The 17734-nt window shown below is 42.4% G+C and overlaps 1 protein-coding gene across 2 annotated transcripts in view; it reads left to right on the top strand.

Annotated features, from left to right (window-relative positions):
- Positions 1-480: 480 nt before the first annotated feature.
- MAN2A1 (mannosidase alpha class 2A member 1) overlaps positions 481-17734 on the top strand; it is a 170313-nt gene continuing 153059 nt past the window's right edge. The window contains exon 1 of one of the 2 annotated variants that reach the window (XM_008521233.2): positions 481-1669. In XM_008521233.2, coding sequence (XP_008519455.2) covers positions 1535-1669 — 135 coding nt within the window. In that variant the 5' untranslated portion in view covers positions 481-1534. The remainder of the gene's footprint in view (positions 1670-17734) is intronic. The other variant, XR_011525210.1, reaches the window with a different exon arrangement.

The following is a 17734-nucleotide window of genomic DNA, read 5'->3' as shown; positions in this document are numbered from 1 at the left end:
TCAAAAAGGGTGAATTTGGAGTTGAGTACAATAAATCAACTGGCACAAGCATCACTTCTCAGGTTCCTCTCACAGATTTTGCAGCCAAATGTCTACACCTGCCTGGAGGGTCCTTTGGTGGGCTCCCTTCCCCGAGGTTTCACCTGGAAGTCACCAAAAGCAACGGAGGAAAAGATGAGTCCGAAGAGAATTCGCAGCCCCCTTCTCCTCATTCCTTTCCTAAGGCTCCTCACCAAGTTTCCCACCAAGGCACTATACGCCCCAGTCCTCAAGAACAGAAACTTAGGCAGTGAAAAAGAAGTGGGGAGAAAGCTCAGCCCCTGTGGAACGTGGGCTGCTGGCGCCGGGCCTTTGAGGGCCTCAATTCCAGCAACGCTGCCTTCCAGGTCACAAAACCTCCTGAGGTCTTCCCACCGCCTGGGGCGCAAGGAGGGCGGGCCCGGCGGGCGACGCGCTGTGATTGGCCGCCGGGGAGCCCGCCCCTTCATCCCGGTGCGTCGGGAGGGGGCGGGGCCAGCCGCCTGCTCGGCTCCGAGGCTGCGGGCGCCTATTGACCCAGCGGCTGCCGTGCTGCCGCTGTCTCCTCCTGCTCGTGGCAGGCGGTGCACGAGCGCCGAGTAGCGCTGGAGAACCGGCGCTTCCTTTCGCAGCCGCCGCCGCCGCCGCCATCTCCACGTTTGCGGGGCGGGAACGAGGGAGGGGGACTCGCGGCTGCAGCTGGAGCGGGCTTCTCTCCGGGGACGGTCCTCCCCTTGCTCTCCTTTTCCTCCTCCTCGCGCCGTCGTCGCCCGCCCCCTGCGCCCTGCCCGCGCAGCCCCGGTCCGAAAGGGAGAGAAAGAGGCGGCCGGGGGCTGGAGAGGCCGGCGGGCGGACGCGCGCTCGGAGGAAACTCCAGCCCGATCAGTGCATCCTCGCGCCCAGGGTGCACCCCGACCCGGCCTCAGCGGCGGCAGGAAGGGGCTCAGTCGAGGGAGGCGGGGGCAGCGCTGCGGGGGCGGGCCCGGCCGTCCCGGCCCTAAGTTGTGGGGCTCGGCTCCTCCCGACCTGATTCCTCTCCCCTCGGCTCCTCGGACGGAGCTTGGCGCCGCCAGCCCCGGAGCCGCCGAGCCCGCGCCTCCTCGGTGAGGAGGACACGCCTGCCCTCGTCGAGAAAACTTTTCCTGCCGACTCGGTCGGGCGGCGGTGGCAGGAAGTCCAGGCAGCGACCTCTCCTCTGCCTGCCCCGCGCACCCTGCCTGGTAGCGGCGCAGAGCTCGAGATCAAGTTTGCGGGGCCCCTTCCGGGCTGCAGGCGGGTCCCGCCTCAGGAGGGACGCCCGGCCCCAGGGAGGGCGGCGGCCCGGGCGAAGGCCGAGGTCGCCTAGTGGCGCCGGAGACAAGGTGCAGAGTGCGGCCCGGATCCTCACCCGCCGCCGAGAGCGCGGAAAACAGGAGCCCGGGAGCAGGGAGCCTTCGGCGGCCGCTTCCAGGAGTCCACAGCCCGCCTCGTCCTCCGGGTGAGGACAGTGTCCTGGCCCCCAGTCTCTCGAGGAAAAATGAAGTTAAGCCGTCAGTTCACTGTGTTCGGCAGCGCGATCTTCTGTGTGGTGATCTTCTCGCTCTACCTGATGCTGGACCGGGGTCACTTAGACTATCCCAAGAGCCCGCGCCGCGAGGGCTCCTTTCCCCAGGTAAGGACGGGGAGAGCCGGGCGCGGGGCTCCGAGAGGGTAGGCTTGAGGGCCCGTCGTTACCCGCCGCTCGGCGACCTCTCTCTCCCGCCGCGGCCCCGCGCCGGGGGAGGGCGAGGCCGAACTGGAGGAGCGTCTGAGCCGCCTCCAGCCCGGGCTCTGCGGCGCTCCAACGGCGGTGACCGCGACCCCGGAGCCTCCTCCTCCTGGGCGCGCCGAGTTAACAAAGTGCCGGGCGGCTTGCGGTGGCTGGGTCGTGCTCAGGGGAAGTGGCCATGTCCCCGCACTCGCCCCCGGGCCTGTCTGGGTGGCCTTGGGCACCTGCTGGCCGGGGACCGGGCGCAGCATGAGGCGCTCCTTGGCCAGCGTGGGTAGCCCCTCGGCCCGCACAGGGTTAAGCTGCACAGACCGACTGCGCGCACCCAGTCGCGGAAATGGATCAAACAGACTCCATCTGAGCGGTTTTTTCCCCCTCACTGTTTCTTGAGAGATAAACAAAAGTTTATTTTGTGTTGCAGTCCACTTAGATGTGAATCTGTTGGGTTGATTTTGGTGTCGTCATTCGTCAGCTTTTACATCGGGTTTGTTTGGAGCAGACGTGGGAGCCTAACGGGGAAGCGCGTGTTATACTCTGGCCGGAAGCTGTGGGGCGCTCAGTCTTGCGCCTAGTGGCCAAATTGTCAAACGAGTTGGGAAAACGACCCGTCTTAAGTCTTTTATTTAAAGTTACTAAAAATAAGCAAAAGGACACGATCGGTTTTGTTTGGAAGGATACCGCGCCCTGTGTGCAATTTCAGTTTCAAGTTATTTTCCAGCGACCGGTACACTTCAGAAATTTTAGTAAAACTGGGTGTTGTGTAGTATCCTCTGTAATGAATGAACCCGAAGAACTCAGAATCCTCACAGGCCGATCTAACGATTACTTGACTTAGGGATAAAGAAATGTAGGACTTGAACAAGCTGACGTTTTAATGTGTTTTCTTTTGTGACAGTTTAAATAAACAGAATATCCTCGCCATTTGTTCTTGTGATATGCTACAGCAAATGGCTTGAGTTTAATTCAAATTAAACTACAAACTTTACTTGAATTATTATGGAAGTGAAAAAAAGACCCCTTGGTAGCTTTCATTAATATAGAGCACTCAAAATATTTTCCTGTGGAGGTATTAAAAATCTTGTTGCAAACAGATGCATCAAATTTTAAAAGCCTTCGCTTCTCCTGGGTAGTATGATAGAGAGAAATACGGTGATATAAGCTGTATGGGATATCTTTAAATGTTGAGTTTAGAGTTTGTCCAGTGCTCGTTGATGAGATTGGATAAAACAGTTGAAAAAAATAAACTCTGTGAAGCCAGAGCAAAACGAGTTCTAAGGTCTAAGCCTGGTTTCATCTGTTGTATAATTTGAGGCCTAAACTTGCTGTGATTTCTTTTTGCCAGTAACTCCATTGTCAGAATTTTCTCCATTACAGGAAAAATCATAAAAGCTGATATATTTTACTTAAAGTGTTATCTTGAATAATGTCCTTTGGCTATGGCTTGGTGATCACTTGGACATGATTTATGCAAACATCTGGGGCTGGAGTTCTCTGGCAACCTTGACATTTTACTATTTCTAAAGAAGTGATTCATTCAGTTACTGGTAAATTTTAGGCAGAGTTAATTTCAGTATTTTAATATCCAGCCCTAGTCCTTGTCAAGGGGCTGAAGTTCTGCTTAGAGTGTAAGCATTTGATGGAAATTGACAGTGGCTGCTGGAAGAGAAGGCCCTGTGTGTATTCTGTTTTTGTGCAAGGGGAGAGGGTTTGGAAGGCGGAGCTCTTTTACCTAAGGTTGCTTTTCTCAGATTGTCAGTACTGGATTTGCCGTCAGGAAGATGAAGGCATCCTTTGCTAATTTAGTCTTGGGAAGCCACTGAATCCCCAAGCAGGTGGACGGGATTAAACGCTCTGTAAGCCTAACTTTTCTATGTCAGCCTATGTATTACACAAATAAAGTCAGTTTCTGAAACCACCACCCAGTAGGTGAGGAAACTGAGGCACAGAGAGATTAATTTGCCTGAAGTTACACAGCTAACAGCTAAGATTTGAGCAGGTGGCCTTTGGAGTCTAGGCTGTGAGCCACTACGCTGTACTGCCTCTTAGTAATTTTTTGCCTACTATTTAGGCCTGAGTCGTCTTTGTAGAAAGATCTGTTGTAGAAGATAGAGCATATTGCTCTGTGGCTCCTTAGCTTATGACTTTTCTTTTTTTTAAGGAACTTTTATTATCAACCTCTAATGAATGTGTTCCTTTTTCTGAAACATTTAATGCTTGAGATTTATACCTGTCCCAGAATGTCTTCTAGCTCACTTTAGAGCTAAACATTGTAGTGAAAACCATTATGCAGCACAGCATCCAGCATTTGAGTTGAATTTTATTTTTCTCACTACTTCTAACTCCCATGAAAACCTTATTTTGAGGAGAACACCAAATATAGCAAAACTAGGTTGCATTATACTGTATTTCTTTGGTGTGTTTGGGTACTGAATTCCTTAGTTTTAATAGAACCAAGCTAGTCAGTCACTGTATATCATTTTTTGGTGTCTAGTAGAATAATTTATCTAGAAAGGGATTGATTTCCTCTGAATTGTCCATTTTAGTTTCTTTCAGTTAATATGGAACCTTCAGAAAGGGATATGGTCTATCTTGTAAGCAAGATAAGTTCTAAAACATTCCAAGATGGAGAGCAGTCTATTTGCTAGAAGTTATTCTGGCTTTCATTCTTTATCTCTTCTCCCACAACTCGGTTTTCCACCACTTGGCCAGACTTTAGGGTGGAAGTGGGTCCAACTCGGGGGCTCCAGTTTCTCTCACCCTGGAGCAGCTGCCTGCCTCTGAGATCGCCTTTAGAAGGCTTTCCCCTGTGCTTCTGGGAGGAATTCCTTTGAGCCTGGAGGCAACAGGTGGCCTTGTCTGTTTTAGCTTGTGTGTATATTTTAGGGTTAATAAATCTCAGCTAGAAAAGTTAATAACAGTTCCACTCTAAATGAGAGGCTGGCCAGGGCCTAAAGCCCTGAAGATGCTTTGAGGTAGCTTGTAAGAATTTCAACAGATGGAAAGGAGAAACATTATTAAAGTCTTCCTGAAATTCTGTATCACTTCTTCAAGCTGATTTCACAAGTTGCTTACTATCTACATTGTATACAATAGGATGTCTTATTAATGTCTTATGTTTGCATCTGGAGAATTAAATTAATGAGTCAGGTTTTGTATGATGAATGATCCGTCTTTAAATAGCTAGTATAGCATATGACCATAGGGATTACTGTTAACTCTTGAAGGTCTCTTCAGAGATTGAAACTGATGGAAAATATGACAGTGAAGTTCAGACTTTAACTTTATGCCCAGATAACACTTATCAAGTGAGTAAGTGAGAATGTCTTTAAATAAGTATTTGATTGAAAGACATTGAGAGGTGGGGGACTTTTATGCCTTCTGTTTTTTTTTAGCTTTTATTGTGAAAGGTTAATACATGTAGAAAAATATGGTGAAATGCTTTACATCTCTGTTACTTTTTAAGGAGTCCAACATAGTTGATCTTTAATGAAAATTGACCTCAATCCCCGAATTGTTTTTTCTCTTGCTTTCTGAAATCTGTGCATGTTAAGAATGATAGAAAAATAAGATCTTGCCTGCTTCTTCACACTCCAGTGTACTCTATTTATAAACTATAGCACTTGTTGCTGGGGTTTCCACAGGTGTGTATAAGGGAGTTTGTTTCATTTCTTGGAGTATAATGTTTGAGATCTGTGGCTTTTGGGAAATGATGGAACTTTGACAGAGGTGGCAATCAGGCATTTAGGAGGATTGCAAGGACGTGAAAGCCTCTGGTCTCCTCCACTCCCTCCTGAGTCCAGCAGTCCTACAGGACTCCTGCCCAGCTTATTTCACTAAGACCCAGGCTTATTTCCTATACATCGATTGGCACAGACACTCAGGACTTCACCTGGTCTGAAAGCTTACGTTTGTTGTTTTTTTAATTGAATTGAGTGTGTTGTTCCCAGATCAACACTATTATTAGGGCCTAAACAAATACTTTTGTTGGGGAGATGTTGCAATCCTCTTTATCTGAAGGAGATTTTTTTTTTGTGACTCATTAATTAGCGTTAAGGGATGTCTGGGCTGTGAGCAAAACATTGACTAAAATTACCACTTTTATTTGTTGTTTTTACTTTGAGTCAGCTATTGTTTTTGTGATAGCTGTTAAAACTTTGGCCTTTTTTGACAGATGGGAAGAAGTGTTGCAATTTTCCTAGAAGGAGTGGTTGAGTAGCTGCTGTTTTTCCCTGCTTTATTCTCAGCTTCTTGAGCCCAGCAGTCTTAATTTTCCCTTGTTGTTCCCTGACTTCCATAGAGAGGGAACAACATCTTGCGTCTTTAAGAAAATGGGAGGATGTTCAACACTTGGGGTATGATCTCTGGTTGTTGGGTTGTAAAGGCCTCAGTGGGCTTTTGGCCCCTTCTATCTTGGTGGTCAAGTTCCTGGTAACATGGGCATCTATATTACTCATAGAACGAAGGAGAGGAGGAACTAGTCTAAAAGAGGGAGTTTTGCTTCTTTTCATAGTTTTGATAGTAGGTTCATCAGGAGAGGAAGTAAAGCATTTTAGCTAAAACAGGTTTCTGTTTCATTTATAGATTTCAAGCCAAATTGCTAATTTTAAGGTTGAAACCATGTTTAGGTTCAAACAACTTTGAGAGTTGATTGTACTGAATTGGAGTTCAGACCTCGTGCTTGAGTAATGCTAAATTTGCCTTGTGATGGGGTGAAGTGATCGTTTGATTTAAATGAATGCAGTCTCTTGAAGTCATAATGTAGCTTTTCTGTGAGATAGTATATTTAGGGTTATGTTGTTTGTACTTCTGTGCAGACAGGTGCATAGTAGGTATCCAGTAAATATTTTATGCTAAATTTGTAAATCTATCGTTTTCTAAAGAAAAGATCAACCTAGAAGCACTTTAGTTTAAAACTGTACATGCTCTGTCTTTGGCTGCCTCTAGCCCCGGGTTTCGCTACCTTGTTGCTATTGACATTTCGGCCTGGATAATTCTTTGGTGTGGGGGCTGTCCTCTGCGTTGTAGGATGTTTAGCAGCATCCCTGGTCTCTACCCAGTACATGCCAGAAACACCTTTCTCCCTCCTTTTCCCCCCATTGTAGCAACCAAAAATGTCTCCAGAGATTGCTAAATGTCCTCTGGGGGAAAAGTCGACCCTGTTGAAAACCACTTTGGCTGCATTCTAGCCAAAGGCCTATTCGTCATACCCATTGCAGTTTGTTAGCATTTTGCATTTTGGTAAGGAGTGATCAAAAGGCTTAATTCTAATATTCAAAAGGATAAGTAGCATTTTTTGATCATAGAAATGAATCCTTTCTCTGGATGCCTAAAATTCACTTATGTTTTTAGGATTCTCAATTGCAGTATGTTACAAAAAATACAAAGATAGATTATGTTCATATGCAAGTCAAAGAAAAAACAGATTATGATGATGAAAATTAATTTTAAAAAATTGGATATACTTAGTATTCTGAGAAAATAATTATGGTCAGGTGATAGTAAGTAGATCATCTTTTACTTTCTGCAAGCTCAGTTAGAAGTTGGCAGTAGTCTAGATTTATTCCAGGTGCCTTTTAGCACAGGAAGATAAGATGCATTGATTAGTAATAAGGTGGTATAAAAGTCATATGCAAAAATAATTTGAGATGTCTGAAATTTTCTCAGGCAAGCTATTTACTTTCTTCAGTATATTTATTTCTGTTAATTCTGATGATTCCAGTTACTGCATTTTGTGTTGCTTCTTGAGATGAGAAAAAGCAGGGAAAGAAACTGGAAAATAAAGTGGATGGGGACTCCCTCCTGTTCATTTCATTTTGCTCTAAATAACCTTTTTTAAGATGGGGGATGGATGTAGGGATGGAAAAGAATAAAGTTCGTTTCAAATAGCCTCCTTCCTTCGCTTTTTGTCCCCAAGGCCTCTGGTCTTGGACTCTGCCTGTCAGCTCACTGTGGGCCAAATCCAGCCAGCCACCTTTTTTTGTAGGGCCACAAACTAAGAATGGTTCTTATGTTGTTAAGTGGTTAAATATCTCATGACATAGTCACTCTGGCTGCTTTTGTACTACAAGGGCACAATTGAGTAGTTGCAACAGGAACTGGTCCAAAAAGCCTAAAATATTTACTGTTTGGCCCTCTACAGAAAAAGTTTGCCAATTCCTAGTTTAATCTCTATTTCTGTATTAGCATTGGAGGCAAATAGTGTGGTTAGATCTGATGAGGCAGAGGTGGGATCATTAAGAACAAACAAAATTCTCATAAACTGGTTATTAGATAAGTATTAGGCAAACTTAGTTTGTGTTTTGAGAGTGTGGTTTAAAACTAATGATATCTACATGTTTCATAGATTTCCAAGTATCCTTGGGGAACTTCTATGCTAGAGTGTGGTCATGCTTGACATGTTTAATTTGTTTCCTTTCTATCACTTGAAGGTTTCTCAGTACAGAACTGCTCTGGGACCCAGGGTTCTGGGGCATGAACTATGCAAAATTGATCCATAGTCTCAAGGTTGAAAATCTTGACTTTATTGTATTTTGGATTTGCTGTAATTCACAGATGGGCTGAATTCTGAACCTAATCTGACTGCTTGGGTTAGTAAGTACTGTAGAGGGAGAGACTGGGTCCAAGTATCTTCTTCATAAACTGTAGATCTGGGCCAGAACTTGGCAGTCCTCTCTGGGACCTTGAAGACTACTCAGCTTGGAGGCGGAGAACTACCAGGATGTCCTTAGGGACACTGGACTGCTTCTCTGCTTAGCAAAGAATAGTTAATTCCTGCCAATTTTGTTCCTTCTTCATGCTTATTAAAGATTATTTGTGACTTTCGTCATTCCTTATTTCACAGGCCACCGTCCCATTTGTGTCCTCAGAGATTTTGCTATCATTGTTAAATTGCCATATACCTAGTCTGAATAAAATGGGTGTAATTCTCATTGAGTCGTATTGCAGTTTTTAAGAATTTTTTTCCATTTTTAAATCTATTCATTTGTGCATTTTTCACATGTAAAATGGATTTCCCACTGTTTTCCTTTGCTGGTAGACGGCTTTGGAAGTCCAGAGAAATTAAATGCTTTTTCCAAGGGCAGAGCAGGCCCTAGATGTGACCCTATCCCACCAGTGAACCTCGTTGTTCTGAATCAGGAGTCTGGAGAGCCGGAGAATTTGCCAATGATTTTTTTCTCTTAAATACATGTTTCCTCCACTGACAGTGTTTAGTTTTGTGATGGGAAGCTCTTCCCCTTCAGGATGAGGCTGTACTTTGGGGCTGAAGATGTACTTTGCAGCAGTTCCCTTCTGTTTCTTCATACCACAGGTGTGGAAGAATGTGGAATGTATGGGTCCTGGCCTTTGTGGTAGTATTTTTACCTCTAGAGCATTAGAGGATATCATTCTCAGAATTATTTTCTAATTAAAAAAGTCCTCAATCTGTGTTTTTAGAATCCAGTGAGTACCCCAGAAAAGTCATTAATATGAAAAAGTCAAATATAGAATTTTAGTAATAATAGGGAGGGTTCTTCCAGGTCAGGTAATTTAGTCTTTGATTTTCCAGATAAGGACACTGAGCCACATAAACTGGACTTTAGCCGTTTGCCCCAGATCCTGTCACCAGTCATAGCATACCTGGGACATGCATCCTGGTCTATAATTCAGTGGCCTTTCTGTTGTACTATACCCAGCATATATTTGAGAACTTACTGTTAGGTACTATGGCAATTATGATAGACATGTTAGATATGTTACTTGCTCTTAGTTATTTGAGGGGACACAATTGCCATTTGTGAGACAATTAGAGACAGTTGAGTGTTATTTAATTATTCGTTAAAAGAGTTAAAGAAGTTAGAACAGTGCCTAGTACATGGTAAATGCTCAATAAATACTAATTATTGCCAACGACCAGAGATTTAAGGGGTACCTACTATATACCAGGCACTGTTGTAGGTTCTGGGGATACGGAAGCTAAGAATTAAACACGAGTCCGTGATCTGAATTTATATTTTTGATATAAGGGCAAACGCCTTAAAGGGAATTCAGAAACAGAACTAAATTCTGGTAATGGCCTAGGTCAAGCTGACCATAGGACATGGGAAAGAAGCTAGGCGTTTCTGATTTGGTGGGACTTTGAAGGGAGAAAGGACATTCCTAGTGTGAAGTACAATGCTTCTGAAGGCCTGACTGGAGTCATGAAGGAGCTTGGCCTCATGAGAAGAGGTAAGGAGATTGCATTTAGAATCTTTGGTGCTTGTAAAGAGTAGTTGGGAAGACAGGGTGGGTAGTCTGGAATCAGATTGTGAATTGCCCTGAGAGCCAGTCTGAGGAGTTATGAGTTCGATGATAGTGAACCATTCGATGTTACGGAGGCTACCAGAAAGCTGCTTGAGAAAAGCAGTGTTGGAGAATTAATTTCATAGAAAATTTTAGACCTGGAAGGGAGCTAAGAGAATATTCAATCTAGATTATTCTGGTAGCAGTGTGTAGGAAGACTCAGAAGCAGGAAGGAGCTGAGAATCTGTTTGAGGTAATACAGACATAAGGCAGTAAATCCCTGAACCAGTATTGAATTGGCTTGAATCAAGAGGAGGAGGAAAAATGTTGAGACATTCTGTAAAAAGCAGCATCAGGGCTTTCTAACAGATTTGATAAAGGGTAATGATGGGTGGCTTGAGTGAAAAAATTTCTCCCACCTTTTTTCTTTGGGGCGTTTGGAGACTGCTTGTACTGTTTGCAGAAGGGGATCGTTTGAAAAATAAGCTGGTTTGGGAAGTCAAGTGTGGTTTCATTTATGATGAGGTGGAGGTTAGTGGAAATAGCCAAGTGGGCTGGAGTGCCAGAGTGGGAGATCAGAGAAGGGAGATGCTGATCTGGTTGTCATCAGCTTAGTCGAGAATGAGTGAGCTCGCTGGGGACTGTGCTTTGTGAGAAGACAGCAGAGAGCCAAGAACATTTCTTATAGCCAAAAGCTACGCTTCTTATATTAAGATGATTGTGTAGCAGATGTTAATAAAATGAAGCAGCCTGTATTCAAATTATCAGAAACCAGCTCATTGATCAGCATACCTAAGAAAAGATAAGACTATCATAAGGAAGGATTTCAAAGAAACATTTCAGTAGGAAACTAAAAAAGATCTTTCTCATTGTTAGCTCAAATTATGGGGCTAAATTAGTTTTTCTAGATTGTTAGAACAGAAAATAGATAACTGTGTATTAGTGTTGGGGAGAGGTGGTGGAGAAGGAGAGATGTTGATTAAAGATAAAAAAGCAACACCTCAATTAGGGCCTCATAGCTCCATGTTGTTCTGAAGATCAGAGAAATTTCTGAGAATACCTCCAAACAGCCTCTTATCTTAAAGAACAGCCCTTCCCATTTGATTATTGGCTGACCCCCAACAAACTGAAGAAGTAAGAACTGTCTTTGTCCCAGGGCCACCTCTTGAAAATTGTAGGGCCAATTGAGGGCAAAACTTGAGATGCAAGATATTTCTTGTGACTTTTAGGGAGAAGATTTAACCGATAATTGTTTAAAAGGAAAAAAAAAGACTTGAGAAGAACCCAAGAAATTTGTATCCTTAACTCATCTTTGAAAACTGATGGTATGGTATTTAGAAATTTGCTTTTCTTATATTCTTGTGTATTACGTTGTGCCTTACTCTTATGTTTGTTGTTTCTGTGGCATTCACCATGCCCCACCTTCCCCTTGTAGATCTACTGGTTCAGATGGATTTTTATAAAGAAATTCTGTAGGAAAGGATTTGTGAAACTTTAGAATCTTCGGTCCTTGCAAAAAAAAAATAGCTAGGAAATTCAGAATTTATAATCATTCAGACAGGGTTTGCTAAATACCTGTCTTCTGTCAGTAAAGAATAGAAGGAGCTTATTCAGAAAGTGACTAGTATAAATAAGATTGAAGGCAGGCTGATTATCTGTTTAATACAACCCTGCCTTCAGAGGCTCCTCCAAACTATTTCTGCATGAAAAACCAGCTTAGACATGTCAATTGCATTTATTTTAAGAGCTAATACTGTTTAGATTGATTTGCTTTTTCCATTATTCTCAATTATTCTCTTTTTTGCATTAAAATTGTGTTTCTCAAAATTACTTGTGTAAAATTATAATATGTTGATGGAACTATTATCAGCAGATACAGTATATCCCATTCATCCATGGGGAATGAGTTTAGGTAGTATAAATGGATAGTACATAATAATCCTTGTGTACAAAGGTAAGCATATGTCAACACATGTAAGACAGATTACTAACATAGACCAGCAATCATTGAGCCGATGACATGACATCATAACCCTGGTTCCCTGGGAAGTGCTATGCTACAGCCTCAAATGTATCCCATGAACTTTCATGCATGTTCTTGAGTGGGATACACTTTTGACATATTATCTCAGAGTGCTATGTATAAAAATAGAAATGCATTAAAAACATGTTTTAGCAGAACAATCAGTGTGTTTTTAAAAGAATTTTTTTTGCAGAAAATATAAAGAAAAGTGGTATTCCATAGAATAGTTTGGGAAACACTGACTTAAGGAATTCTGTTAGTCAACACTTAATTTGCTTAGTGCCACTTACTTGCAGTTATTAAATGTATCTGAAAATAATAAAGCTGCATTGTATGAAAATTATTTTTTATAATCCACACATTTTGCCCTGCTTACAAGCCCTTCTTCTAATAATCATTTTTAAAAAGATACTTGGTTTGCAGAATCTTGCTTTGTGAACTAGCTTGGTGCCTAAAATGTTACCTCAACAGGACGTGGTTTCTGTGCAGCTGCACTCGGCTGGTGCAGGTGGGGGCCATATGGTTCTAATCTAAATTTACATCTGGAAACTCATAGGGTGGATATGGAGCTGTGTCCTGGAGCCTGGAGAAAGTGCCAGCAACTGGAGTCCTGACCACACTTTTGGAATTGGTAGGAGGTAGGGGGTTTAAAGGTAGGGAAAACTGGTGTGGCCTGTTGTTATTCCAGGTCAGGGCTGGGATTCTCTACAGTGATTCTGGCAGCTGCAGTTACCCAGGTGGGGCCACCAGTCCTGTGGGTACCCTACTGGGGCAAGGGATGAGCTTGGAGCCTCAGCTCTTCTTTTGCAGTCACTTGGTTCTCTTTGTCATATACCTGCATCGGAGTAGCCTCTGTTACCGTCACACCTAGGCAGGTGTGAGATTTATGAATAGTGATTTGCCAGGGCAAAGACTGCATTGCTCCTGTGTTTTGGCAAGGTATTATGTAATTAGATATTCTTTATGCTCACATGGTGAGGGCATTTATTTCTTTGAATGGACAAGTGGAAGCACAAAGACAATGCCTTGGAAGAGATTCAGGCATAAGCTCCAGGTCTGGGAAATACCATTAAAAGGTCATTTGTAACTGTGGTTTGTGGCTTATTGATGGTGAAGTAGAGTTACATACATAAATGTGGCCACAGCCCCAGATCACGCTCTTTTTGGCCTAAGCACTACGCCTCTTAAGGGGTGGAGTGGTTCCTTGAGAGGTTGCTTGTCATTTTATCAAACCAAGATGCTTTCCTGTTAAGTGCCTGAGATCTGACTAAATAGGATTTTCTATGGAGTTGAATAGCGGCTGACTCGGAACTACTGCAGTAACGGTGACATTCTGGCTGGAAATACCGACTCTCTTTTAGCAAATCACTGTTCCTATATTTATCTTTAATGCAGTGGTTCTTAACTGAGGATGTGTGAGAATCACCTGGTGAGCCTTTTACAATTATAAAAGGCGGATCTGTGCTCTCTCTCTAGGTAATCCATTCGTTCCCACTGCTTTAATTCATTTTTATACTGACCACTCAAATTTATATATTCTCTTGACTTTCAGACCCACATGTCTACCTGACACCACTGTTGTGCTAATAGTTCCAGAACAGAACCTTTGGCCCTCACTCTGCTCTTTCCCCAGCATTCCTTGTTTCCCTCAAGTATCACCCACCAGTTGCCCCAGCAAAAGACATCATCCTTCCAGTTGCCTAAGCAAAAAGAGAAGCCATTTTTCTTTTTTGCCTGTCTGTCCCTTTCCTACTTCATCTGTCCTGTCAAATGCTTTCACATTCTTCCACCACTGCTGCCCTGGTCCAAGTCACCACGGCGTTTACCTGGTAAACTGTGGCAGTCTCTTATTCCACTTGCCTCACCGTAGCTCCAGAATAGCTTTAAAACACTTTTTATCCAAAAACTGTCGAAGATGAAGATGCTGATTTTTTTTCCCTGAACGGTATTTTTAACCATAAAGTCTTTTCCAACTTCCTTTATTCATAGATAGGTGTGTAGCCTTTTTAGACTAAAACATGCCTGTGGGAAAACAGCTTATAAAGTCATGTGATCTCACCCTCCATTGCTCCGTTGCCTGGGCTCTTTAGGTTCATAGCAGCTCTGCAGCTCTTCTGCTGGGAATTTGGGCAGATTTCCTCTACCAGGGACTGCAGTGTAAGGATACTTTCTAAGCTTCATTTATATAGGGTCAACGCTTTGCCAGGTATATTAATTTCCTGTTGCTGCTGTAACAAATCACAACAAACTTAGTGACTTTAGACAAGAAAAATATATTGTCTTACAGTTTTGCAGGTTAGAAGTCTGAAACAGGTCTTTTTGGACTAAAACTACGATGTTGGCAGGGCCGCCTTCCTTCTGGAGGCTTTAGGGAAGAATTCGTTTCCTTGCCTTTATCCAGCTTCTAGAGGCTGCTGCTTTCGAAAGGCTCCCTTCCAGCATGGCATCGCTCTGACCTCCTCTTTCGTCTTCATAGCTCCTCTGGCTCTGACTCTCCTGTATCCTTCTCTCCCTTATAAGGACCCATGTGATTACACCGGGCCTCCCTGAATATTCTAGGACAAGCTCGCCATCTCAAAATCCTTAAGTTATTCACATTGGCAAAGTCTCTTGCTGTGTGAGGTAAGAGATTTATAGGTTTCAGAGGTTAGGACGTGGACATCATTGGGGAGCCATTATTCTGCCTACCACACCAAGTGCTGTTTAAACTGATTTGCATATGCTAATTTAACACTCATAACCACCTATATTAATTATCCCCATTTTACATATGAGGAAACTGAGACACAGAGAAATTATGTAACTTTACCAGGGTTACATAGCCATTAATAGTGCATCCATAATTCAGATTTGGCTTGGCTTTATTTCTTTATTTTCCAGCGTTATTGAGATATAATTCACATATAACATTGTGGAAATTTAAGGTATATAACGTGTTGATTTGATACACTTAGATATTACAAAATGATTACCACCATCTTATTAGCTAACACCTCCACCATGTCACATAATTACCATTTCTTTTTTATGGTGAGGACGTTTCAGATTTACTCTCTTAGCAACTTTCAAGTATGTAATAACAGTATTATAAACTGTAATCACCATACTGTATGTTAGATCCCCAGAACTTACTCATCTTTTAACTGGAAGTTTCTACCCTTTGATTAACATCTCCACTTCTCCCCCCACCCAGCCCCTGGTAACTACCATTCTGCTCTATGTTTCTATGAGTTCACCTTTTTAAAATTCCACATATAAGTGATAGGATGCAGTATATGTCTTTCTCTGATTGATTTCACTTAGCATAATGCCCTCAACATCCATCTATGTTGTTACAAATGGAAGATTTCCTTTTTTTTATGAGGAAGATTTGCCCTGAGCTAACATCTCTTGCCAGTCTTGCTCTTTTTTTCTTCTTTATGTGAGCTACTGCCGCAGCATGGCTGCTAACAGACGAGTGGTGTAGGTCTGCGCCCAGGATCCAAACCTGGGCCACCAAAGTGGAGCACGCCAAACTTAACCACTAAGCCACCAGGGCTGGCCCTATATATTTTCCTTATCCATTCATTTGTTTAGACACTTAGGTTGTTTCTTTTTCTTTCTTTTTTTTTTTTTTTTAAAGATTGGCACCTGGGCTAACAACTGTTGCCAATCTTTTCTTTTTTTTCTGCTTTATCTCTCCAAACACCCCTGTACATAGTTGTATATCTTAGTTGCAGGTCCTTCTAGTTGTGGGATGTGGGACGCCACCTCAACATGGCCTGACGAGTGGTGCCATGTCCGCGCCCAAGATCCAAACCCTGGGCCGCGGCAGCGGAGAGCACGAACTTAACCACTCGGCCACAGAGCCAGCCCGAGACACTTAGGTTGTTTCAACGTTTTGGCTGTTGTGAATAATTCTGCCACGAACATGGGAATACACATATCTCTTTTGAGATCCTGTTTTTATTTCCTTTGGAAATATACCCAGAAGTAGGCTTGCTGGATCATATGGTAGTGGTATTTTTAATTTTTTGAGGAGACTCCAACTATTTTTTATACTGGCTACACCAACTTACATTTCCACCAAGAGGGCACAGGATTCCCTTTTCTCCGCATCCTCCCCAACACTTGTTGTCTCTTGTCTTTTTGATGACAGCCATTCTAACAGGTGTGAAGTGAGATCTCCTTGTGGTTTTGTTTTGCATTTCTCTGATGATTAGGGATGTTGAATATCTTTTCATGTACCTGTTGGCCATTTGTATATCTTCTTTGGTAAAATGTCTGTTCAGTTCCTATGCTCATTTTTTAATTGGATTGTTTGTTTTTTTACTATTGAGTTGTATGAGTTCTTTATATATTTTGGGTGTTAACCCCTTATCAGATACATGATTTGCAAATATTTTCTCTCATTCCATAGGTTCTATTTGCTTTTTGTTGATTCTTCTGCTGTGCAGAAGCCTTTTAGTTTGATGTAGTCCCACTTACTAATTTTTGCTTTTGTTGCTTGTGCTCTTGGTATCATATTCAAAAAATCATTGCCCAGACCAGTGTCAAGGAACTTTTTCCTAATGTTTTCTTCTAGGAGTTTCATGGTTTCAGTTCTTATATTTAAGTCTTTAATCCATTTCAAGCTAATTTTTGTGAGTGGTATAAAGTAGGTGTCTAATTCATTCTTCTGCATGTGGTTATTCAGTTTTATTAATAGCATTTATTGAAGAGAATATCCTTTCTCCATTGAGTATTTTTGACTCCCTTGTCAAATATTAGTTGACCATATATGCAAAGATTTATTTCTGGGCTCTTGATTCCGTTCCATTGGTGTGTGTGTCTTTTTATGTCAGTATCGTACTGTGTTGATTACTGTAGCTTTGTAGTACAGTTTAAAATCGAGAAGTGTGATGCCTCCAGGTTTGTTGTTCTTTTTCAGGATTGCTTTGGCTATTTAGGGTCTTTGGGGATTCTATACAAATTTTAGGATTGTTTTTTCTATTTCTGTTAAAAAATGCCATTGGGATTTTGATAAAGATTGCATTAAATCTATAGATATCTTTGGGTAATATGGACATTTTTATGTTTAATATTAATTTTTGTGGACAGCGTTAACTCTCCTGATCCATGAATACAGGATATCTTTCCTTTTATTTCTACTCTAATCTTTATTAATTCCTAACTTCTCCTGACTTTGGGCTTAGTTGTTCTTTTTCTGGTTTCTTGAGGTGTAAAATTAGGTTGTTTATTTGAGACCTTTCTTTTTCCTTAGTGTAGGCATTTATTGGTGTAAACTTTCATCTTAGAACTACTTTTGCAGCATCCTGTAGTTTCTGGTATGCTGTGTTTCCATTTTCATTTGTGTAAAGATATTTTTGATTTCTTTTTTGATCCATTGGTTATACAGGAGTGTGTTAATTTCTACATATTTGTGAATTTTCCAGCGTTTCTCCTGTTAATTGATTTCTAGTTTCATTCCATTGTGGTGGGAAAAGATACTTCATATGATTTCAGTCTTATAAATTCGCTAAGACTTGTTTTGTGACCTATCACATAATCTATCCTGGAAAATGTTCTTTGTATGCTTGGGAAGAGTGTATATTCTGCTACTGTTGGATGAAATGTTCTCTATATGTCTTTTAACTCCATTTGTTCTAAAGTATGGCTCAAATCCAATGTTTCCTTGTTGGTTTTCTGTCTGGATGATCTATCTATTG

The sequence above is a fragment of the Equus przewalskii genome, chromosome 13 (genome assembly GCF_037783145.1).
Source record: "Equus przewalskii isolate Varuska chromosome 13, EquPr2, whole genome shotgun sequence".
In the NCBI taxonomy this organism is placed as follows: Eukaryota; Metazoa; Chordata; class Mammalia; order Perissodactyla; family Equidae; genus Equus; species Equus przewalskii.
Note: the sequence above shows the minus strand (reverse complement) of the source record. Positions and strands in the feature narration are given on the sequence as shown.